This window comes from Phasianus colchicus, chromosome 7 (genome assembly GCF_987193195.1).
Source record: "Phasianus colchicus chromosome 7, bPhaCol1.hap1.1, whole genome shotgun sequence".
Classification (NCBI taxonomy): domain Eukaryota; kingdom Metazoa; phylum Chordata; class Aves; order Galliformes; family Phasianidae; genus Phasianus; species Phasianus colchicus.
The window spans coordinates 22,519,300-22,545,477 of NC_143442.1; the positions used below are offsets into that span (position 1 = coordinate 22,519,300).

A 26,178-nucleotide genomic window follows, 5' to 3' on the forward strand; every position below is an offset into this window, starting at 1 on the left:
GTTAAAAATAGCTCTGTCTCTTCTACAATGAGCACGAGACAGAGGAGAAGCTGTAGCCTGTATTGTGGTGGTTTGCTACTGGGAAAAATCTGGCAATAAAAATTAATGATTCCTTACAGCTTTTCTAAATAAGATTAATTTACAATTATGCAGATGAACAAATAAGTACTCTTTAACCACATAACTGACAAAGCCTATCAGATTTATACAAATACGATATCTGCTAAAGAGAAGCATAAATGTCTAGAGGAATTTCAGAATACTGACCCATCTGTACAGACTGGCAGATTAAGTACTCATCCCCCTTAAAAAAAAAAAGAAAATCAGCTACTAAACATGACATTACACAACCAATGCCTTTGCCTTTTGAAAACAACAATAATTTTTCATTACTTACTATGAAAAATCTCCATGGCTTATTAAATTCATGCTCTTGCTACTCCCACAGAGCCTTCCCACTGTGTAAATCCTTTTGTCTTTTCAGGTACTTCATATGTTTTCTTTCCCAAAAAAGGTAAGAGGGCATGTGCCACTGTGCACACTCACACCCTCAAAGATTTTAAATACACAGCATAATAAGAATCAGATGTAATCATGAATCAAGTTTAAAAAGAAATAGAAGGACACAGGGGTTTTTATTATAATACCTGTACAGTTATCCAAACATACTACTGTGTCATGAGACAGCTATGAAAGAAATTTTGGCTGGCTCTGTTCCCAGATGAAGATACTTACTATAAAGAATATCTGATTTACTTTTGAAAGATAAAAATAGTAAAAAAAAAAGTTAGCGTATTATTTTTTATTTCATTCATTTCTGTACTCAATCACTGTTGGAAAGACACACTGAATAAAACTGATAAATCTACACTTAGAGAAACCACTTTTTTGTTGTTTTGAACTCTACAACATCTGATTCTTGGACGTCTTGAATGTCAGTTCTTTACCACAACATAACTGCCCCCAAGAGAGATTATAAACCGTCAGCAAAGGTGAGTCTCCTGCAGAGATTTTTGACACAGGACTATACTTACGTACACTCATGCTAGGGGCTAATGCAACAAGCAGCAATGGTTGTAATCAATTCCATTTTGAAACCCTTCCCCACTCCACCTACAACAAATCCCCCCCGCAAGCATTTTTTCCACCAGACTAGTCACATACCAAATTTGCTTACAAGTGTCATTCATGTACTCACTGCCTCCAAGAGGATGACTTGGGGACTACAGGTGGATAATTGTTCTGATACCCATTGATCACTTCAAAAAAGCGTGTTCTTTTTTTCCTTAATTTTATATCATCACTTAAACAAATAACAGAAAAAAAAAAAAGCCCAATTCAATGAAAAACATAAGATTTCCCACTATTTTCTTGAAGACTACCAATCACAGTCTAACTTTGTTTTTTAAATCTTCACCTGTTCTTTCACAATGCAACTACTCAAAGACAGAACAAAATATTATGGATACAGTTTGCAGCTACTAGAAAACTAAACCATTTTTAACATCAGCTCTATCCCTTGGTATTCATAGCTATCATCAACATTTTGTAAATAGTATCAAGAGCATAAAAACAACCTAAACTCCCCTTAATTTCAGAGCAACTAATTACACTAACCATAAGAAAAACAGCAACCATTCCACATAAATGTGTTTCATGTTGCAAGAAGAATGTTAACGTAATAGCACATATTTCCTAAGTAAATTGTGGGAGATATTCAAGTGACAGAAATAATGTGGAGCAGTATACCAAATACAGCCTCGTTCAGAAGAACACTGAATAAGGAAAGAAGTCAATTTACATTGCAGTGAGAAGTGAAACACTAGGTTTCTCAACAGCTCACAAATTTAAGTTACAAGAGTAATTACATTCCTCTAATACAATTTTTAAAATTTTATTTTTCTTGTGAGACTCTATAATCTTTGGTTCTGCCAAATAGACAGATTTTGCCCAGAGGGCAGCAAAAAGGCAGGGCAACTCCCTTTCTCACAGGGACAGCAGAAGAACACTCTCTGACATCACTTCACTTTGTGTCTCCACAGCAGCATCTTTCCATGACTTCCCAAGAGGGCTGTAGCCAGCAGAGAGAGAAGGCAGAACAAGAGTTGGCTTTACAGAAGTCTAGAAGAAGTTTGGGCACAACACAACAACAACAAATAAACCCATACTGCTTTCCCACTGTAGACTTGCACACTACTTCCATAGCTTCATATGCAAGAGTTGAGGAAGGTATAGCTCACCAAATTTTTCAAGATACTGTTGGTTTCTGCTTAGCATTTCTCTGAGTATTCACTAGAATGAGTAATAGACATATTCTGTAATAAAACTTAGATTATCCTTGTTTGATTATTTTTTTCTTCCAGAAAAAATGTCAGATACATGCAGACAAGGTATTTCAGGGTCCAGCTCAAGAAGCTTATAGCAAGCAAAAATTCTATTCACTGTTGAGCTGGCACAAAGCAGTTCAGACAGCAACTAATCTACATGGCAGAAAGTAAGTCTGGGTCCAGCTCAGGATTCAAAGCTACATACAAAGCCGCCCATTCAGGATCTTATTTGCTGGCAATCAGAAAAACAGGGAAAAACTCCACTGAAATAGGAGTAATGCACTGCAGCTTCCCTTGGTTGTAACAGATCATCACTTAACCCATAGCTTTGATTCTCATCACTGATCTTATGAAGCTGCACTGAACTCATGCCCTGTCAAGGTGATTTCCTTCACCATTCTGTAAAAGAGTCTCCTTCACACACATTTACTAGGATAAGTATATGCTTATGCATGTAAGTCTACCTGAAATATTCTCAGAACCATTTCCTGAAGTTTACCAGGAGTCTTTTTATTTTTTCCCCCCAAGTCAGATATTTAGAAAATCAATTACTAGTTTAAACAAGATCTCAAAGAAGGCCCTTGTCATTTGGCACAGCTGAAGACACTACCTAACTCAAGGCATTTGGTTTGGGAACCCAGTATTCAAGTTATCTAGGCCATAGATCCTGTAAAGCATGTGAATCCAACCTGTTAGTTTTATGTTTTTGTTGCCCTAATTTATTTATTTTTTTAATGTTTTATTTTAAAAATGTAAAAAAGTTCTGTTACTATACTGTATATTTTACCTGCAACCCAAGACAGCTCCCCTTTACTCAAAGCCACTCAGACAAGCCAAAAGGTTTGACACGATTCAGAGTGCTTTAGCTGTAAGCCTCACTGCCTCCATTGCCTTGAAAGGATGCCCAGACTTCCCACACAAGGCAGCATCACACAAGATGGCAAACAGCGCTAATTTCTGTTGCCAAAAGTGGGGGGGGAAAAAAAAATACAATAAAAAACCTGACTTCTCCATACTGCCTTACTCTCCTCAGTGCCCAGACGGGCTCAGGACACCCAACGAGCGTGGACCGGAGTGCGGGCAGCTAAACCGGTGTTCCTCAGGGGAGAACTGAGACGAACAGGACGACAGCGTGCAAAACCCCGGCACAGCACACCTTAACAAACGGCGGGTGATCGCTCGGCACGCCGGCTCCACGGCCAGGCCGAAGGCAGCGGCAGCACGCATTGCTGCCGAGCACGGCGCAGGCTGCAGCCCCACCTGCTGGGCGCGGGGAGCGCTGCACGCCCCGGTCCGTGCCCCCGGCGGCCGGCTGCTGGAGGGAGGCGAGCGGACTGCAGTCAGCACGCAGCGCCTTTCAGGCAGCACGGGCTTCTCTTCAGGCACCCTACTTCTAAGTCCAAGCTAAAGAAAGGGTGTCGTCAGGTAAGTGCATCAAACCACCAAGGCCTTTTCTCTTTTCAGTCAGTTCATTTCTTGATTCAATCAATTTTGCAATTTGTGTTTTTAATTTTAATTTTTAATTGCTGTGGAGAGACTGACATGCAGGTAGAGCACAACTAGTAAAATTGTGTGTAAGCTCCAGTAATGGTGGATAATACCTTTTGAAATTCTATGATAAATTCGCCTTTACGAATTAGCTTCTAAGTTATGAAATATTTTATGCCCAAATACATAAATCCCATCACCTGTACACTGTAGAGTATTACTGCCAAGAATTGGCAATAACTGCCAAGGAATTCCAGGTCTGTAGTGTTAGGAAATATTTCCACGAAGGACCATTACATAACTTACTTGAAGTTATGAGCAACAATTTGAGGTTATATATGTAAAACACATTGGAGGCTAAAAATTAAAAGGATGCATTATAACATCCTGAGACCACTTGTCACAAAGGGGACCTCAAAAGAAAGAATATGAAAATACACGTTATGACTCCTTTGTGTCCATCTGTGTTTGGAAGAAAGCCCACCAACAGCCAGTGAGGCTGGAGATGACGTTTAGATGGATCAGTTCTGTTGCACAGGCTCAAAACAGATAGGTCTGAAATCTTGATCTCTGTATTCTGAGTGTACATTTACAGGCACGTGTATTCCCAATCACCTTTTTAATATTATATTTATATTTGTTTGTTCTACATTCATCTTATGAAGGCAGAGGAAAAACCTCACCACAGATTAGCAGGAACCTTTGTAGAAAGCTGCAAATGCTCACTAGCTGGTTCAGCAGAAAGGTACGTAGTTGTAACAGTGAAGCATGAGAAGGGCTATTTGCTTTCTTTGCACGTGGAATCAAGACTGTTCAGTGGTGAGGTGAGATGAACAGAATTGTTCTCTTACCATCTGCACAACTAATTGTTTACAGTGTTAGCCAAAGAAATGGGGAAGGCAGACTCCAATTACAAGGGATAATAAATCTCCAGAGGACATGGATTAAAACTGAGCCTGGATAATATCAATTTATAAGAAAATTAACTTCTACTTATTTTTGAAAGGTGTTCTTTGCAAATGACATTTTGGTAAATGCTGTTCCTCTAGTGTCTCTTAAGCATTACATTAAGCTGTCTACGCAAGACATTTTTTCTTCTAAATGCTTATGACACTAACATCCTTCAGCTATGAAATAAGCATACCTATTTCAATATGCAATGGGTAGACGAGTGTAAGGTACTAAATAAGTAGCATGTGGTCTAATACAGAGATAAATGAACAAAGCATACTGCCAAAAAACAAACAAACAACAAAACAGGAGTTTTAACTCCTGTGCCATATGGTAACACCAAAGCGTATGTTCCACCAAACTGAAGATTCACTGCAGTATATTCATATTTATTTGTCTCAGAATCAAAAGTATGATTTGCTGTACCTCTATTAATGCGAAATGTAAACGATGCTCTTTAAGATCAACCTCAGCCCTTTCGCACGCTATGGAATTTAAAACAAAATAAAAAACCCAACCACCCAAATGTTGTTTAACAAAGTAAATGGAAAGGGAAAAAAAGTATCTATTTCAACTATGAGTAAGAAAAAACATCCTTAAAGTGCTCTAACAAATTTTCTTCAGTGTTTTTGGAACATGACAGAAAAAAGATAATCCTGCAGCAAAATCCTTATACACTGAACATCAAAGCAATAGACCATCTGGCATATCAGGATCCCTTACGAAAACGGAAGGAAAGTCACAATATCCTTTTCCTTACAACTGTAGAAGTTCAAATTATTCAATGAGTTCAACCTCCTATACGCTTAGAGAAGTAGAGAAATAATACATTTTTCTCATAGTATATATGGGACAAGTCTAGCAAAGAGAAAAGGAAGAAGTTTTTTTTTTAATGTAACATACTTTGCAACTTTTCATATTGCTTGGGCAAAATACATTTAGCACGAATGAAGGACAGAAGTTTTGTCCTGTTAATAAAAAGTATTGCTTCAAATTACTTCACTTGAATTAGAGTAATTAAAACTCAGACCAGTAAAAGCAGAAATGATTAAAGGACCAGGCCTGTTGAAAGTTGCAGCTCTCCTTTCCTACCAGTATATTTCTTTAAAAGTTTCTCCTGCACATACAAAATCCTTCCAGAACTTTGTTTTTTGGGAAAAACATGGATGACAAATGCATTACTCTTTGAAGCCAGGACAACTACTTTTAAATATGCCATAATCTCAACTGTGTAAGGCCCAACCCAGTCATTAATCATGCATTGACATAATACTACTTAAATAAAATCAGCTTCACAGGAGAAGAAATACACCAACAATTCTCAATATGACAAAATATATTAATATAGATTAAAAGTAGCAATTATGTTTAATGGTTATGCTGGGCAGGGAAGGTAGAGCTTAAAACCTTCCTTAAATTTCTTGTCCAAAAAGCAACATTTCTTACTTATCAGGTACCTGTGCTTGTACTTGCAAATAAGGTGCCAGGAGCTGTACTGGTAGGAAGTTTTCCATTATTTAGCTGCTTCACTCTTTTCAGGTGAGACTTGCCATTGTAATGAACTTGAGCTTGTGCTGCAGAGTTCAGCTGTATATTGCACACTTCGCAGAAAGAAAATAGTATCTTCTTTTTTTCTTTGCCTAGTTGATAGTCCTGTCTGTCATTTTTCAATCCTTTCTCTTCAGAACTCCGTAGAACAGCTGGCTGATTCATAATCCCATCTTCAAAGACACGGTCAGGACTTAATGGACGCTTCATACCTACAAAACAAAAAGAAAAGCATTACTGGAAGTCAACTAGTAATGTTTAATGCCAAATCAGTGTTTTTGTTCTCAAAATGCAGTAAAACAAACCACCAATTCCAATACATAAGGTTCCACATTGTAGAAGCATCTCTTCATGGAGAAATGCATGCATTTGTGACACACCTCAGAGGCAAGAAATAAGAAGCTGGGTCCACACCCAGTGACAACTCACAACTCATTGCTCTGTTCTGCAAGCTCTCTGATTTAAAGCAGGTTCATAATTACATCCCCAGAAGAGGTTAAGATCTTCATATAGAATCATTAGGGTCGGAAAAGATCTCAAAAATCATCTAGCCTAACCGCCTACATACCACCAATGTTGTCCATTGAACCATATCCCTGGGTATCACATCCACACATCTCTTGGACACCTCCAGGGAGAGTGACTCCACCACCCCCCTGGGTATTCCATTCCAGTGCCTGACCAATCTTTCTCAAAAGTTTTCCTAATATCCAGTCTGAACCTCCCCAGTATAACTTGAAGTCAATCTCCCTCATCCTACCATTAGTTACCAGGAGAAAAGGCCAACTCTTACTTAACCACAACCTCCTTTCAGGTCATAGTAGAGAGCAGTAAGATCTCCCTGAACCTCCTCTTCTCCAGACCGAACAATTCCAGTTCCCTCAGCTGCTCATCAGAAGACTTGTGCTCCAGACCTTTTACCATCTTTGCTGCCCTTCTCTGGACACACTGCATACATTTCTTCTATCTCACTACAAAGCGGTTCCAGAGCTTTAGACTTTACTGTGCCCATAGCATTAATTGCTGCCCCAAGTACAATTATTCAACCAATGATTTTCTTTCATCATTATTTAGAAGACAGTAAAATGTTTGAATGAGAATAATGAACACTTTCCACTGTTATTTGCACCCAAAACTTCATACAAGTGTTAAGACTCCTATGATAGATCAATCTATGTAGATGTCTATAACTGACTCTCAACTCCTTCACTATTACAACTATTATACAGAGAGATGCCAGCTCAAAGTTCATCTTGCGGGAGCTAAGCAAATGCATAGCAAATGGCAATCCCTGGACAAAAACTCAAGAGTCTGAAACATGCATTCGTCCCTAGAGAATAACTCTTCGTCACAGTAAATGAACTACACTGAACAAAGAATCTGTTGTTTGTTTTGTTCCCAGAAGATAGAAATATAAAATATATATAAATATATAGATGTGTGAGTCTGTAGGTACACAAATGGTTTCCTTAAGGTTATTTAAAGGATTGTTTATACGGAGGGATGGAGTACTTCATCGCATTCCTTACTCTAGCTCATGCTTAAAATGCTAGTATTTGTACAAACTCCTCCCCAGTCATGAGTCATTCGTCCACTATTCTAAGTCAACAGAGTTTGTAGTCATGTATCCATTTCACACAGCTCCCAGTTCTGTCATCAAATAAACAAAAAAATACAAGCAGTACATTCATTAAGACGTACATCAAATATTAAAACTGAAAAACATTATTGCAGGTTCCAGGTACCTAATTTCTTTTTAAAACACATAGGAGTGGATCCTGAAAACCTAGGCTGTCACACTAAATCATTTAAGCATAAGTATCATATTTCAAGGCAAGCAACCAAGATCCTCCACTCCGCTGAGCTTAGATGACATTTTCATCTGAAAATTTAATCTGCTCAGAGCTTTGGTATTTGTTACTTTTCAATGCATTTTTAAACCATAAATAACTTCCCCCTGCGCCTTTTGTTTTCTGATTTCTATTATTTTATTTTTAAACTGCTGCTCTAGTTTTTATTCCCTGAAGTAAGAGGCTGTGGGAAAAAAATAAATAAATTATATTATGCAGGGTTTTTGGTTTTTTTAAGTTCTACTAACACTAGAAAAAAAGATTTAATAATGAAACAGGTAACAAAAAAAACTCCGCTTGTCAGAGATCTCATAACTGCGATGGCAGAAAGCAAGTAGTGATTCAATATGTAATTCAATAATTATTTCAATAATTCAGTAAACTTTAAGCTCTTTACAAAACTCCGTTAGTGTGAATGCATTTAAAAGTGGCAGAAGCTCATATCTGCATTGAGAAGTGACAGGGATCAGAGGGACAGAGGCTCGGTGCAGACAGCAGGAGTGGAGTGCCTCCAGCAGCACTGCAATCTGACAAGGGGGTACTTTGGGAAACAGCAGCACAGCACTGAAGTAGGCTGCTGTCACTGGAACATGGGATGCATACAGTCCCAGACTGCACAGTCCAGTTTCATTTCACCCAAAACAATGAAGTCTTTCAGTTGGCTAAGTCTGAGACTGCTATGCAAGATGCACCAAAGCAAAGTGAGTGGGGAAAAAATTAGAAGAGTTCCTCAAAATTGCATTTCCAAGGTTACCCAGACTGTTTTTTCATGTAGACACACCCAGAAAGAGCAAGAGTGTAGCAAGGACACGAACACTGCATCTAGACCCTAAGGCAACATCCCAGCAGCCAGTCTAGCAAGAAAATCCATTTTCACACACACACAAAAAAAAGAGAACTAAAATAAGACAAATAGAACAGTTTAAACTTGCTTTTAGTGCAATACACCATCTTAGCTACGTTAATAAATAACAAGTGAGAAATACAGAAAGCAATATCTTGTTACCACTTAAGAATTAAAAAATCACAACCTGAAATTTTAAAGTAACTGACTGCTTAAAATTGTCTAAATTAAAAGCGACTTGATAACCTCCCCACAGCAGCAAGGAGCAGCACTTGCAGAGCAGTTCAGAATTAGTACCTTCACCAAGCATCTCCAGCTTGGCTGCAGGAACACAGGAGCTGGAGAGGACCTGTACATGCAGCCAGGGACCAGAGCAAAGCAGCCCTCAGAAGTCTGCTCCCATGCAGCAATCCCAGCCTTCCTCTTCCTGGAATGTGAGACCTGAACATCTGGTACAGCAAAGCACTTCAAATAAGGTGTGACATAATCAGAGGCAAAGCCATGCTCCTGCCTGCTGTGAAGAGCCAAGAAGATTCCATGCATGCACTGAACAAGCCCACAGGTGGCTTCTGGGACTAGCTGGGGAACTGCACCACCTCTAGAAACTGATGCAGGCATCTTCCCAACCTGTCCCGCGGCCAAGAATGGTTCAACACACGGCAAACATGAAGGCACAGTCACAAAACACTTTCCTTTCCTCTCTTAAATTACTCTCAGAGAAAACTGCTCAACTCTCAGCCATTTCTGTAGGTCCTGTGAAGTAATTGACATCTTTAAAACGCCATTTCAATACCCTTGCCCAGTCTCTTCTGAGTGAAAACAGTGGTGGCAAATATCCAGTAAGAATTTATATTGTTGTATTAAAGGTACTTCTGCTATATCTTCTACCATAACTGATCAGTTTCAGTGGTATATATATCTATCAAAGAAAAAAAAAAAAGCAAAAAACCCAAACCAACAAAAAACCCGCACACTCAAAAAAAAGATTATTATTATTATTATCTGAAAGGTCCTATCTTTCTTCAAATTCTATCTCCTTTCTTTAAAATTTTGGTTGGAAAAAACACCTTTAAAAATTTCTGCTGAAATGTGCTGGCTCTAAAATACAAGTACAGTTGGCACTGCGTCAGCATAAGAATCTTAACATGAATGCAGATGCACGTCCCAGGAGATTGACTTCTAAAGAAAGGTTACCTGAATGTTTTGTGCTTCTATCAAAGAAACTTGAACAAGAACTTACACAAAACCAACCTCATAAACATAACTCGGGCATTCTTCCTAACCTCTACATTTGCCAGATACTTGCATTAATTCAAGTGACTAGGAAGTTTTTCTTCCCCATTAAAAAGCAGCCACTCACTACAGAGATTCTGAGAATTCTGGATAGTATTTATTCTCACTCAGCAGGAGACAGATAGGAAATGGGGCCGTTTAGCTCCTCAAGCTTTTGCACAGCTCACTAACGTTATCATGTAACAGAGGCAGCTACTTGAGACTACAGTCAGTGAGCTGAGAATTTAGAGAAGTTATATGATCGTTGTACTCTGCAAAATCAAAAAAGTCCATTTAGAGTAATTGTTATCTACGGGATTTTGAAGTACTTAGAACTAGGTTTAAGACTAAATAAAAAAGATATAAATTCATTACAAGTGAGAAATGATGGGAATTATCGTATGGGCAAACAATATATCAATTCATCTGTGATAGTCTGGTCAAATTTACCAGCTATTTGTATTCACTTTTAATTCTACATAAATATTTACTTGAAAATAAGAGTTTTATAGAAAACATTTTATGGAACCTTAAAGAACACATGATTCTCAAACAAAATGATTGAGTACACAGTTAGAAAATGTATCTATGCACGTTTACATACAGTGTCTCCTAATGAGTTTTATGAGAGCTAATCCTACATTTAGCTCAGCTTTAAACTTTAACTGAAATGAGCAAAACTTTTCTATAATGCAAATATGCTTTCCCTACCGCATGCACAATACTGCCAATCTACATAGGTTGCTCCAAAAGTAGTGCTTCCTATTTGTTTCCATGGCAAGTAGAACAGATACAAATAACACAATAACGCTGTTTGATAGAGCAAATTCTCAGCTACAGAACAGTATTTTTCAGTATAGTCACCACCATTAGCTATGCATTTTTGCCAGCGATGAACAGAAGCCTGCATGCTGTGCTCATAAAAATCTGCATGGCTGTCTGGAACATGTCTTCCCTTTCATTTCACAGTCACCACTGCTGAAATGCACCACCCACTGCCTCACTGCACTCACTTCCACTATTTGGTCTCCATAAATGTTCGGCAAGAGTCAATGAATGTCAGTGGGTGCCAATTTTTCCACATGGAGGAATTCAATGACACACCATTGCTTCATACGCATTTCCATGTCAGATGCCATTTTGTCAGACTGCTGCCACCTGTCACATGGCAACAAAGTGTAATGGAATACTGTTGAGAAGGTTCAGCCTCTACTGCCATATCTCCAATATTCACCTCTGTTGTCATGAGCCGACATATTGAAATAGGAGGCATTACTTTCAGAGCAGCACCTGTACATGAGTAATCTTCACTTAAAAGACACAAAAATTGTTGTTCCAAGCTCATAACAAAGTGAATTTCCACAGGCTCTATAACTCAGGCACCAATATAAAAAAACTGTGAGTTTTTAAACCTGCACCATGTTCAGCCCTCATGCCCCTCCCCCCCAAAATAATAAAAACACAATTACATTCAGGACTGTCATTCCAGAGAGCTATTTCATTTTTATCTTTCAACAGACTAAAATTTTTGGCACCTTTCCTAGACAAAGCTGATCACAGGGATTGGGTCTAAAAACAGTTTAATTCACCTTTGTTCAGTTATTATTAAAAGTTCTACAAATTGCCTCAGCTCCGTACTGACATTGTCCTCCTTTCGCCAGAATCTGGGTCTTAAATTCTCTGCTCTTTGTAGGGCAACAGAAGAGCTTCACTTTGAAAGCAACTGCCTATAGTTCAAAAGTCAACATATATTTTAAACTTTATTATTTAGCATATGAAATCATTAATGATTTAATTTAAGACTAGCAGGTGTAATTTGTTTCCCGCTTTTGTATAGCCTGGATACAGTCTGCTATTTGTTAAGTCTCAACAGCAGTCAATAGATGCCAACCCCAAATTAAAATACTCCATCAAGGAGCACAACACCATGAATCACCCTGAAGTGACTCACACGTTACACAGATAGAGCCATATCATTGTAGCAGTATTTACTCAATTACTTAGAGAACTAGACCCAATTAAAAATTGAAAAGTGAGAACTTAAAAACAAGAAAAAAAGCAGGAAACGAAGAACATCTGTATACGTTACAAAACATCCAATTGATCCAGAAAATCTAGGTTCATAAAGGGACTGCACAACATATTCATCTTTCACGTGTACTGGTAATTCTGCTCCTCTCTCTTGCAGAACCAAGTTTTTGGGTTCCCTCCAACTCAGGATATTCTATGACATTAAGTTCTTCTATTTCAAACCAGATATACTCCATTTTACTCTGATCAAAGTCGTTCTCAAACTGCTTCCTCACGTAATAGCTTTTAGATATTTGACTAAGTTGTTACCAGACTAAACACTTTTCCCCATCACGCTTCATCCTGTGTACAGAGCAGATCTATCCGAATAGATTCTGCAAGCAATACCACAGCAAGAATAAATTAGTGATTTATGACACCACATTAAAATTCTTAGTTGTCATGAGATACCCTGTTTGGATTTCTGAAACCACATCTTCTCGGATTCTTTCAGCTGGGAAAGAAATCTAAGCATGAACCTTCTTTACACTTGAAGCCCAAGGCAATTAGCCTTTCAATTTAGCTAATTTACTTTTAAGCAGAGTTGTGCTTTCCGAGGAGCTACAAAGAAGTATTATATATAGCATACTGCTGTAGGTGAGAATGTGCAAATCTTTACTCAAAGGAAATAAGCTTTTGGTTATCCTAATGAATTAGTAATGGTTACACTAAGCATTCTTTTCCTAAGCACGGGTCTAAACTTTTGCAGTGCCCATTCCTTATTAGTTCATACTTCAAAGAACCACTGTGCTGGAAATATGATTAGAATACCAGCCCTGCATGGATCTCTGCCAGGTAAGCAAAATAGAAAACTTACTTTAACCACTCACATAGAGCAAAGAAAATTTTCTTTGTTAGCCTTTGGAAACAGTCAAATGAGTTACGGAAGAAATAGAAAAATTAATTGGCTTTCTACATTGTTAGATTTTCAATAAGGTTCATTCAGACAAGTGGGGAGAAAAAACAAATGTGAGAATCAAGACAGCCCTGTGCTGTACACTTTGTAAGTAGCTCTCATGAGGAAAAGCTATGTATGCAGATGGAAGAGCCAAGTCTCTGTGCCTAAGCTGGGGTCTCACACTGGAGCATAGTTCCTCAATGCTGCCATAAAACACTCAAACAAACAACAAAAACCCCAACCAGTTCAAATATATCTGGAGCACTGTCTAAAAGAAACTCACTAGAACGGCTTTGGAGAAGTCTTATGACCTTTCTTAGATTTTCAGACAGTATTTCCCAAACACAGATAAACTATGGAGAGGCATATGGTTTGCACCATCTGGGCAACAAGTTCTATTGGGATACTGTGGTGAACAGCATATGCATAGTGCCTTGTGCTCAGTATCCTACAGTGTTAAAAAAGCACTAGAGACTATTTTGAAGCCAACCTTGAAAAATCTCCCATATGTTTAAGGGACCAATTTCCTTTCTTAAAGTGTGTTCCTCTTTATTCTGGTACAAATCAAAACATAGAACTGCCATGTTTAATCTTTGTCTTGTTCTGAAATTCCTCAAGGAGGCATCACATTCTGCAGTGTCCCCACCTGTCAAGTTATTTACTATCCCAAATTCTACAACCCACCAACTCTTCTTCACTTCTTTCAACTGCTCACAAAGCACACAGTGTTTTGTTTCAAAGCTACAGTAAGAACTGGATGGTTCAGAAGAGTTAATTCATTTTTATTCCTTGCATCATTAAAGAATAACCAGTAAATCATGCACATAAACCAAACAGTTAAATATGGCTTTAGCCAGCAAGTTTTTTTTTTATACTGGTTTAATCAGTGGCAATAAGAAGTCAGTTTGCTATTCCTGTACAAGCGAAGTTTTGAATGGTGTAGCATGACAAATGGCTGGCAGCCTCTACACTAACACATTTCAGAATATTTAACATTTGAACAAGATTCTCTTTCAACTATGAAAACAGATGGTTGTTTCTCAACACAAACATTAGCTGTTCAGTACAAGGTAATTCATAAAATGGAAAATGTTTGAGTAGCTAGTATTTTGCTTTGTTCTATCAGCCCTGAAACTGTCCACTTCAAGGAAACCTAAAATTAGACCTACTGTACTGGACTGAGAGCTCAGCTGAACTGGAGTAAAGAAAATCATTCTGGATTTAGATTATCCTAGACTGACTGCATTTGCATCTGTCCATGACCGTAGCATCTTCTAATTACAAGCTTTCCTCTTTAGGAAATCTTTACTTATAGATTTTCTGTCTTTCTTAATATTAACAAGAATAGATTTATACATCTTATTTGCTAAAGAGATGCATCCTGCCCTGAAATAATATATCTGACCGTTGCCAAGAAGGCTAACCAAGTGTGGAGTCTAAGCAGCAATCTTGGATTGTGCTACACAAAGAATAAATGGTTTTCCTGTATCACTATAACCCAATTTTGCTTGATGAACCATTTGAACAAGTTGTTACCCACTTCTTGGGAATCTGTCATTATACAATCACAATTACATTAGATTATTTAATTTGTGATTTATTAAGAATTTGTATCTGATTGTAGAAGAACATGTATATACTCAAACATCCAGCCTATAGTTGCACAGGGCTTTTGCTCTCTCCCTCCATGTTTGTAAGTCTACGAGAGAGTAGACCTGCCAGGAAAGCAGCTATTCAGTTTCCTTTAACCCAACATCACTGATGGTCATAATTAGTTCATATTTAGATCTTATTTCATTCAGGAACTCTAATCTTTTATCAAAGCCCTAAACCACAAATATTCTGAAATTCTAAAGCAATACTCAGGAAGAAAGGAAAAAAAATAAAATAGACCAGAGATCTTGAATTACCTCCTTGTCAAATTAAGCCAGGATAAAAATATCTCACGTGCCAAAATGCCAAGCAGCCAGTAAAAAGCCCACAAAATTAAAAGTAGGATGCAACATCACCTCCACAAAAGTAGATCAAAATCATAAAACTGCTGAATTTTGTCAAGTTAAAATGGGGTGTTCAAGCAATTTCCTCAATGTATTCCCAATTCTGCCTGTTTTTACAATCTACTTAATTAAAACATGGGAACATTTTATCAATTACTAATTTAACAACATACATCATATCATATTGTTTAAGAATTTTCAAAGATCAGGTCCTATATTTTAAGAATTCTACAAAGTTGTACTGTTGTATTCTTGCATCTTTCCAAATATTTCACCTAAGTATTCTTTTAAAGGATTCTTCTTGTATTCATCTGCAGAAAAAAGAAAGTCTAAATTGAACAATACAAAATGCTAATTAACCAGATTTTACGACTCTAACGATCAGAAAATAAACTTATGAATGAAAAATAATGAAGAATGTTTAATTTGAATCTGCCTTCAATATCATATTCAAATAACAGCTTTTTTTTTTTTTTAAGTACAAATTGATCTAGGATATTTTAGAATATGTTTTTAAGCAAAAATTAATACTTCCATGTAAAATAAATCACTTTTAAGTAACTAGAAAGTTGTTACAAAATAGAAGCATTTTCATTGAGGCATCTATTTTCATTATGAAAAAAAGTTTTAGGCATGAACTTGTGGGAATAAAGATCAAAATCCACTTAATGGGAGATTCCCACAGGGTGCTTGTACCTGGCTGTTACTTTATCTTGCCTGAGCATTATCACATTTGAGGAGCATGTAAAGCTTTGGTCACAGAGAACAAAAATAATTTCCTACCTTTCATAAAAATACCAAGAATTCACCTACCATAAAAGGAAGCCTCAACAGAAAGGCAGGCAGAGTGAACAGCCTTCATGTTCATATAGCACAAGTCTGACAATACTAGAAGCTGAGTATAGTTTGTACTGAAAAATCACGAATTCAGGATAAAGCATGATAATACTGTGAAAAAGCTCTTGGACACAAGAGCAAGAACTTTGAGATCTTTGTAGAATTAATAGCTGAGCATGAACAAAGACCAAACAACATAAAAAAAATAGCATGAGACAGACACATCAGCTTGCTTGACTGAACTAAAAATATGAGGGAGAAAAAATGCTGCTCAGAACAGCAAACATGGCCTGTGGCCATGAAGACCAGTCCTAAGGTGTTCCTCAAGAGATGGTCCCAGGTGAGTCATCCTAAATAGGCTGTCAGCTGCCAAGTAAAATACTGATTCTTGTTTGAAACTGAAAAGATATTGAAAGCTATGCATCCTTTAAATATAAAGGATACAACAAGTTCAGATTTATAGTCAAGAGAACCACCCAGCTGGTGAAGTACAGCCCTGAAGGGATCACCTAGCTTGAAGTCATCTGCAGGAATGGGAAAGGTTCAAGTTGGCATTGCTTCGAACATATCGTTTCACTTTCCATTTTCCTTGTTTAAAAGAGCCACAAACAATCACATTTTGTGCTGATACAAAGCATAGAAATATCCCTAGCATTGCTAAAGATACTAGACTGCTCAAATTCCACTTGGGCTTGCACAGATGTCTGCTAACCTCAAACTGTTGGTCACCTCCAGCTTTTAGTGATTGCTGCTTGTAGAAAACCATTCTGACTACGTACCCTATTCCACACTAAAATGAGCACTTCAATTCATAAAGAGTGAGGCAGCTTTCTACTGTTTTCACTGGCATTTCACACCTCGATCCAGAAATAGCATATGCTTCCAGGCTGCAGATAATCCACACCACTCTCCCTCAATTCTTAAAAGAATGTGTCTGAGTGTACTTGCTTATACAAATTTGAAAGATAAATCCTCCTTGTTCCTTTACATTCCAGCAAATGGGACCATACCGTTGCATTAATTGGGATTGAAAAGCTTTTGGACATACTCCTAATGTAATGTTTACATCTTACTTTTAAGCTGAAAAGTACTCCTTGAATTAAGATTCACATGGGATTTTGTTTTTTAATCATTCATCAGTATATATTATTTGGATATTGTACTTGAGTGAAAACATTTGAAGAGACTCAGATTACTCTCATCCCCCAAAAGCTTTATATCAAAAGAATGACTGGCAATTCCAACAGCATTAAACTGTACAAACATTTCAAACCCCACACCATTTTAATACTTTGCATTAAGGAACTGGAAGTACTGCAAAAAGTCAGGTCAGCTGTTCGAATCTCTACAGAAAATACTATTTTGTTAAACTTTCAGCAGATACACAGACCAAGTGCAAATAAAACATGCTTTAACGCTTAAAAACCAGATGCCTTAACCACAGTAGTTACATGGCAAATGCACAGATTTCCTTCTCTCCAAGATGTTTATACTCAGTACATCCTAGAGCTTCGCACTCGATTGGCTTTACCATCTAAAATAACCTACATAAAGACCTTCACATAAATAACAAGTGGTCTAAAGACAACTGACCTAAGTAGTATTTCTCAAAATACGCATATCAGGACAAACTAGCTGAGTGCGTAGAGCCACAAAAAGGCTGAATGAGGGAAGCTGCACATGTGTATCCTTGTGGATCACCCTTGTCTACTCCCATTCTCCCCTTCTCACAGATGGGTGATGCACAGACACAGATGCACATCTACAGCAGAAAAATCTGTGCTCTTTCAAAGTCATTTTACACCTTTGGGTCCAAATTGTCCCCTTCCTTTACCTATTAACTAAACCTATACTGCCAGAACAAGGACGTGTTTTATACCACAAATTTATGCTCATTATCAACATCAGGTATGATCCAACATGAGTCATCTAAACATTTCCTCTGACACTGTATCTAAGAATCAGAAGAGCTATTCTTATCACAGAAGCGCCAACAGTGACTAAAGGTCTGTCAGAAGTCCCATGCAAGTTCACCATCAAAGCTAACACTACGGAAGAATCATCACCTTATACTCACCCATATGATGGAGATGGACCCAAGATACGCAAATTCTCTCTGTGCTGAATACTGTATAACATGAGGTTTTTGCAGTGCTGACTAGATACCAACTGCAAGTGCTAACAAGCTGTGTCTTCCTTCGGACATTTACAAACATCAGAATGCTTATTCATGACAGTCCCACATATCATCTGCCATCCCAGATGGTGACTGGTGGGATGCTGATTTTGTCCTAAGGCAGTTACCACCCACCAAGATTTTATATGCAGGGCTAAACAAAAGCATGTGCCATCTGCTGTCAAGTTTTTGAGACCTGCTAGGTTAGTTTAAGTTTATTTTAGATCAGACGGGTCAGGAGGCTGTAGCTCTCGAAATGCTCAGCAGAAGAAGGGCAAGTTGTGCTGTAACAGACACATAGTAAGTCTCAAGAATGAGTTACAAGGCATTGCTGGGCCCATCCCTAACACCCTGAGGGCAGCAAAGAATTTTCACTGTCGTCAGTGGCAAAAGGCTCATGCAGCCCACAAGCACTGAGAAAACTGGATGGAAACCGAGACCAGAAAACACGATTAAGTTCTGCAGAACTTCGACTTCTTTGGCCTGAAGAATTTTTTATTTTTTTATTTTTAGACATTTTTCTTCTTGCTGACAGGATGTTTTTTCTGACTCTTTTCCTTGTATTTCTCTACTGCTGCCATTTGGACAGCTGTTCTTCACCTTAGGATTTCCTCCCTGCTCCTTCCCTGCTCCCATATATCTGTAGATTCCTCTCATTCTCCTGTTCATATGCTGTCACACTATATACACAGATGAGAAAGTAAGGACAATTAAAAAGCAGAACCAGTGTGACCTCTTCTGCCTGCTTTACAAATCACATGTAGTTCCCCTTACTCCCTTCACCTGTCACATCTGTTTATGGATGGTTAACAGAATACAGTAATTTCCCCAATCAGGGACCATTAAACTCTTAAACTACATAAAATAATGCTACACCTTCTTCAATCCCCTCATTAAATCTCTTTTTCTATGTTAATAAATAAAAATCTAACGAAGTGGAGCAAATAAATACATCCATTAGTTTGTGGGGTTGATTTTTGTTTTTGTTGTTGTTTGCTCGTTTTCCCCAGCGTACCTAAGCCAATAGCCTGAAAACCTCTCACTGAAGCAGGAAATGAATCCTTGCACAGAAGTTACACCACTTATTCACAACGATAGAGAAATGATTACTGATTTAGCTCACCCCTTAGGAACTGGAATTTCAAAACACATCCAAAGTGCCTGTGAGTTGGCACCAGAATAACAGTGAAGAAGGAGCACTGAAGTCCAGTACTGCACAGTAATGAGATCAGGGGTGCAGAGGTCTCTGCAGGGGCCTGGGCAGTCAGAGCCCCTGGTGCTACAGCCCATGCCAGATCAGCTGTGCCCACTGACACACTCCTGGGAGCCTGGCAGCAAAGACTGAAGGCAGAAAGCTCCAGCCAGCACAAGCACAGCACTTCCAGCATCCTTGGGACAGAGGCAGAAGTGCAAAATCCACAGAGCAGTTACCTCCAAGCTGTAGATAAGCTCTTCAGAAAAGATGGAGGACAACTAAAGATAGAAAATCTGGACAAGTACATGCAAAGAGAAGACTATCATTTCTCTCCATCCACAAGAGCAACAAAAGGCAACAATGGAGAACAAAGTGGAGTTTCTCCATGCTCTCAGACAAAGTTCCCTTACACTTCCAAATTTCTGCTTGCACAACCATCAGTCCTGCACCAGTTTAAATCATACTAGACTGTTTCCTCTACTGCAGGGACCACAAATACCAATCTATGTGTACTACTGCATCTATCTGTAAAGCACCTAGATTAAAAGATACCCACATAACTACAGAGTAATTAAAATGCAATACCACAATAAAGTTATTTAACACAGAAAGATGTGACAAAATTACACAGCCTGCTCTTAGTCTTATACTGCCATCCTGCCAAGAGCACAGTTCTGGAATCTCTTTAAGGATACAAACATTTTTCTATCACATTGGAATCTGAACTCTTCACAGAAATTCTGCTCCCATAAAAACATCATTTTGAGAAGGGATAAATTTCTGATGAAGGGCAGTCACACTGAAAATTGGCCGTTAATCTCCTCTGAATAAATATAACCCCCAGAAAGATGGGAGCATGAGCAGAATATTTATTTTTTGCACTTGAAAATGCTGAGGTGCACAACAAGCAGCTTTCAGTTTAGAGTTTACTGCTTAAGTTACCTTTCAAAAGCCCATTTTAGTCTCATGAGATATTTCCCTCCAGTCATTCACTTTTCAAAGCCTTTTGCAACTTTAAGATTGCAGTAAAGCTGACTCTTATACCCTGTTTCAGTAAATCTCTCCCTCATCCCTCAAACATCTCATTTCTTGGAGATGTTTGGCATTTTCTCAACTTCGTGAACACTTATTAATAAAAATATTTTTTTGCAATGTATGAAACAGTAGACTTCATAATGCAATACATCCTTGTGATAAATAATTGCTCTGATAGATCACCCGACTGATGAGGACCTTATTTGCTCATAGCAGCTCATCTAGTCCATCTGTGCTTTGCTGAAGAACTGATGCTAGGGAATCAAACAGTTTCTGCTATGAAACAGTTTTAAATACAGCTTTTTTGCCTTAAAAAAAAAAAATCCAGCTGGCTGAATACATCTCCTATGCTGACATCATCAACGCGACATTTTGAAACACCAAACACTTGGAAAGTTTCACTTAAGAAAATCTAATTTATCAATTTGAAATCTCTCTTTCTTATGACACTCCACTAACCAGTCCATGGCTGCTAGCTCTCAAAATTCTTATTCTTGCAGCATTAAGCATTTCTCTTAAGCCTGGTTCATGCAGTTATAAAAACCCTCTGGGAACTGTGGGTTTTTTTTGTTTTGTTTTTTTGTTTGTTTTGTTTTGTTTTTTTTAAATATCCCTCTAATCCTTGCAGAGAAACTGGAAACATGAACTCTGAAGACTCAAAAACTAGATGGGAATTATAGAGTAACCTATTTCATTTTTCTTCTAGAACCTGACAAAGGATTTTTGAATGTTTGGAGCTGGCATTATTGCTGGCAGCTAACCAGGAATGTTGCAACCCCTTAGTCAGGCACTTGGTGAGTCCTGTACTGCTGCTTTGTTTATTGCTGTAAACACAGGGCTTTAGAAAGACTTTCAAATCTAGTCCTCTTATACCCTAGCCTTTTTATCATTTAGCACCATGTCTAATGCCACTTCTCCTATACTGGGACTTTAGATCCCACTATTCACACTAGCAAGATGCTCCAAAGTTGCAAGTCACCAACAATCACATCTGTCCTTGGTCATATAAACTGTTCATGGGTGATATATCCTGACACTTGTTCCAGGGCAGTGCTAGCTGTGTGTTTAAAGTTCCTCTTTCCTCAGTGGGGGCAGGGAAACAAATAACATTTACTTTTTTTTTTTTTTTAAATACAGCAGAAAGCATGTCCTCTTCCCCCATGTTCAACCTCCCCCTTCCATTATGCTTCATACTAAGACTAAGGAAGACTCCCCACAAAAACTAGGATCTCCCTTTCCCTTATCAGAATAACTCTCTGCAGCCATCTCCATCTGAACTTACAAGGGCAGCAATTAAAGCAGCTCCCTGAATTTTAGACAACACCACATCACTTCTGTAATTCCATATCCCTAAAAAAATCAGGAAGTTCAGGCACCACCGGTTCATTTACTGACATACTTATAAACAATACAGAAATCAATTTTTGATTTGTTTAATCACAATTCTTTAGGTACAGCAATTAAATAACTGGAAAGGAACAGCAAGAATCCTCAGCTATCATAATTCATTCCACTTATGCTAAATGGCTGATTCGGCCAGTAAACAAACCACTAATTAAATGACACTTTGTTGTTTTTAAATATTTATTGGCCTTTTACCTACGATACACAAAATCCAGTTCCATCATCAACAGAAACAGATTGCCATTTTTCCACTGGAAATCACATGGGAAAGCAACTCAGAGAGTTCAGAGACATGACAAAATACACCTGCAAAGGATATTACAGATATAGTTTCCAGAAAAAAAAATATAACAGTATCCTCCTCTACAAAATCCCGTTTAGTGGACAGAGTTTTTACTGGAAATGAATCCATTTAGGTGCCATTCATATTGTTCAGAAATTGCACAGCCACTGAATAGCATCCTTATATACTGTTTGAGTACTTTCAAACAAGCATCACAAATGGAAATGTGAAACATTTTACAACTCTAAATATTATAGAAGCAACTTCCAAGTTTCACATTTCCCCTAAATTTAAAGTAAGAATCAAACTTGGCACTAAGGAGTGAGGTGGCAATTTTGGATTCTGAGCCCTTTAAACCAATGAGGTCTACCATTCAGAGGCTGTTCTTGAACTATGCTAGTATCACCCATATCTCCTCAATCCTGCTAATGATTTAACTGAGGCTTTGGCTCAGACGGCAGTTCTAACTGAGCTAGAGAAGATCAACAAACATTTTTCAGGAAATTGGGCTGTACCCTCAACTTCACCCTCTCTTCTTTGATATATGAAAAAAAAAAATCAAAAGATTTTTTTAAAAGAAAAGAGTGAGAAGATGGAAAACAAACAACAGCCTTAAAAATAAATAAATAAAGCAACCACAAAACCAAACATCAAGCAGTAAAGAGAAAGAAGCATAAGAGCAAACTCAACACAAGTACAGCAGAACCTTCAACTGCAGTATGACTGTAACCTAAAACTGATCAACCTAAACTCCTTGGCTTCTGAAGATACTCAAGATTCTACTGCAAATTTGTCTTGATCCAACGTGAGAGTTATGGGTCAGACACCATTTGCATTTTATTTAGTTTTTCACCTCATACTTGTGGTCCAAGCTTACATTCCTCATACTGCAAAGATTCCCAGAAACAATTGGAGTGTGTGAAGAACAGCAGCAAGCCCATGCCTACCCTTGAGTTTCCTCAGCTTTAGAAATGCCAATGGCCAAAAAATTTACACAGCTGATCACCTGTGGATTAACCACCTACACAAAGTGTCAACATTTGTAAGACATACTCTTTCAACACCAGAAAGAAAATTTAACAGGTAGGTCCACCCTGCCTCAGCACAGACCCAAGTTTGTGCACATCTCCCTGAGCAGATACAACACTTCTATTGTTGGGCCAAGCATATGGAAGCACACACATATAAAATATATATGGGTACCTTGTCACTTTGTCTCACATTACCCTCTCCATGAAACAGCACTATAATAGACATTCTGTTACCCGGATGCACAAACCAATACTTAGCTTTTTTTCTTAAAAAAAAAAAAAAAAGCTATCTTCAATTTGGTTTCCATTTACTGGAAGCCTGTTTTATCCAGCTTTTAGTGAGAACATTACTACATGCCAAACTCTAAGCAGTGCCTACTGCATTAATATGAGAACAAATTAAGATAAGAGACTTTACAGAATCCAAACCCAAGAAGAGGCAGGACACAAGTTCTTCGACATGGGTTTCTAAAGGCATTTCAGACTGTCATAACAAAGATGATCAAGGGCTCCTGTAAACATGTATTGAACATCTCAGTTCTACTAAGTCCACCAATAACTTCTGTACCAGGAAGAGGCTGCCAAACTTCCTTTTGAGTTATGCCGTGAATCCAAAGGACAGGGCCCATACCTACTTACGATTGCAACATTACATGAGCTTCTGGACTTGAGGCTACACAGAAAGGACAAAACACAGCTCTCGAGGGTACATTACCCAGATGATCTGAAGGAATCCTGAACAGGAGATAAACTAGCCACCTGCATTTTCCAGATACAAACTCTGATCATCTGTAACAGCATCATTCCAAAGGACCTTAATTCTTCCAGTGTCTGAATGCCTGGACTGTAAACAGCAATTTAGGACCATTTGATCTTTTCTGCTGCTGACTTTCCCAATCCAGACAGATGGATCAGAGAATCACAAAGCTAGATTACTTTCCTTTTTTCAGTCAATCATCCGATTCCTTTAATGAACATGCTTATTTCAGGGTATGCACAAATTCTAGGGGAATAACAAAGAACCTGAAACTGTTCAATCATTTAACTTCTTACTAATAAAAAATATGAACAAGGAAGAACAGTAGCTGATTTTCCTTAGATAATTCAGACTAGTGTACTGCAGTACAGGGGAAGAAAAATATTATGGTTTTTATGGACACCGAAGAAATCACAGTGATTTTGCTAACAGAAAATGGGATAGAAATTTAATCAAAGAAAGCCATATGGAATAGCTATATTCTATATTTGAGTAACAAATTATATTCCAAATTAATTCTTGTGCAAGAGAAATAGTTGGGAACAAATAAACCAGTGTCCTAAAACTCTGTCAGAGAGAGAACTCATTTGGGAACTACAGCTGTTGTGCTTTAGAGATTTGGATTAAAATCCATCATTATCTTTCAGTTAATACTCTTTCACTGACCAATCAGCAGTCATATGGTGTTTACCAACCCTGGTCACTTAACCCACTTGAATGGCATTTGTGCTATAATTTGTACTTCAATACAATCAGATTACTTCTAATCTAAATGATTCGTATCCTTTATGGGACAGATAAACAGTAATCCCAAGGTTCCTAAAACACTGTAAGCCTAAACACTGTTAGGTCAGCATTCAGTGTCTGCAGTTTTAATGGAAGTATTTCATTCAAACTGGGAAATATTTCATCACTCAGACTCTGCCTTTTAGATGCTTGTTCTAACATTTTTACATAGACAAGATTCGTTAGCAAAAAACATGCTACTCATATAAAACTAGCAGCTAGTAATCATATCAATGTGTATATACTAACTTTTTAATCAAATTATTTCACAGAAACTAATATTTAAAGTAAACTAAACAATGAGGAACGTTTTAGAACTTTATGGTGAGCAAAGTATTATACGTGGTAATGGCCCACGGTCCCTAGCTCATGATTTAAAACACCCTCCTCTCCGGAACAATTTTCCAAGGATTCAGCAGTTAAAATGTCCTCTATCATTCGTGTTCTTCAGTTAATCTTGGGTGACACTTGAAAGAAATTGCACTGCAACACAAGTCCAACATCCAATTACATTTGCCAGTAATACGCTTAGGCTCTGATCTCACACAGGTGGATCAGTGCCCATGTGACAAACTCCCTCAGAAAGGAGAGACCCACAGACACAAGAACATCTGCATGACAGGAGCCAGGTACATCAGTGTCTGTACCTTGACAAACACTGGTTTGGGAAGAAAAATCCCAAAGTTCAGTAATAACCAACTGGTAAAAACAGGTACACAAACATCTAACTACATAGAAGTATTATCTGCATAACCCTGTGTATTGTATTCACATACATGAAAAGTGATATATTTTTTTACCTAGAAAAACGGGTAACTAACATTCCAATTTCCTATAAAACATCCCCTTCAAAAATATAATTGATTGTACATCAAATTAAGAAAAGTATACTTGAGAATTGGATAAATCATTCCTAAGGAAAAATTCAAAATAAGATTTTAATTTAGAAGATGTTAGCAGCATCATAGTCGTACCTTACGTAAATCTAAATACATTTACTTACAATACATTAGCTCAAGTGCCTATATTTCAGCAAAACCTGTTTCCTAGTTGCTGGACTAAACTAGAAAGTCTTCCCTCCCCCCCCGCCAGTGTCCCACTCACAAACAGAGCAGCTCTCAGTGGTGACCTTAGCCTACCTTGTAGTGACAAGTGAATGAACACACACACAAGGGCATAGGAACCACCACCAGTGCCAAAACTTTACAGTCAAGAAGCAAGCCTGATGCAATAACTTTAAAAAAAAAAACATATAGATTTAAAAGGAGTGATGCAGATCATCTAGTTCAGCAAGACAGATCACAAGAGGCATTGCACTGCAAAACTCTCCAGGCTAACAGCAAGCACGTGTAGGGTTACTTTGTGAATGGCACATATACTCCTTACCCTGGGCACAACACACCTCCAGAAAAGCCTAGCAGAAATCACA

The 26,178-nt window shown here is 38.0% G+C and overlaps 1 protein-coding gene across 3 annotated transcripts in view; it reads right to left on the minus strand.

The window, feature by feature from the left end:
* ZNF385B (zinc finger protein 385B) overlaps positions 1 to 26,178 on the minus strand; it is a 153,363-nt gene that overhangs the window by 116,950 nt on the left and 10,235 nt on the right. For 2 of the 3 annotated variants that reach the window (XM_031601356.2, XM_090144107.1), the window contains one exon: positions 6,224 to 6,526. In XM_031601356.2, coding sequence (XP_031457216.1) covers positions 6,224 to 6,524 — 301 coding nt within the window. In that variant the 5' untranslated portion in view covers positions 6,525 to 6,526. Of the gene's footprint in view, positions 1 to 6,223; positions 6,527 to 26,178 lie in introns of those variants that run through there. The other variant, XM_090144112.1, reaches the window with a different exon arrangement.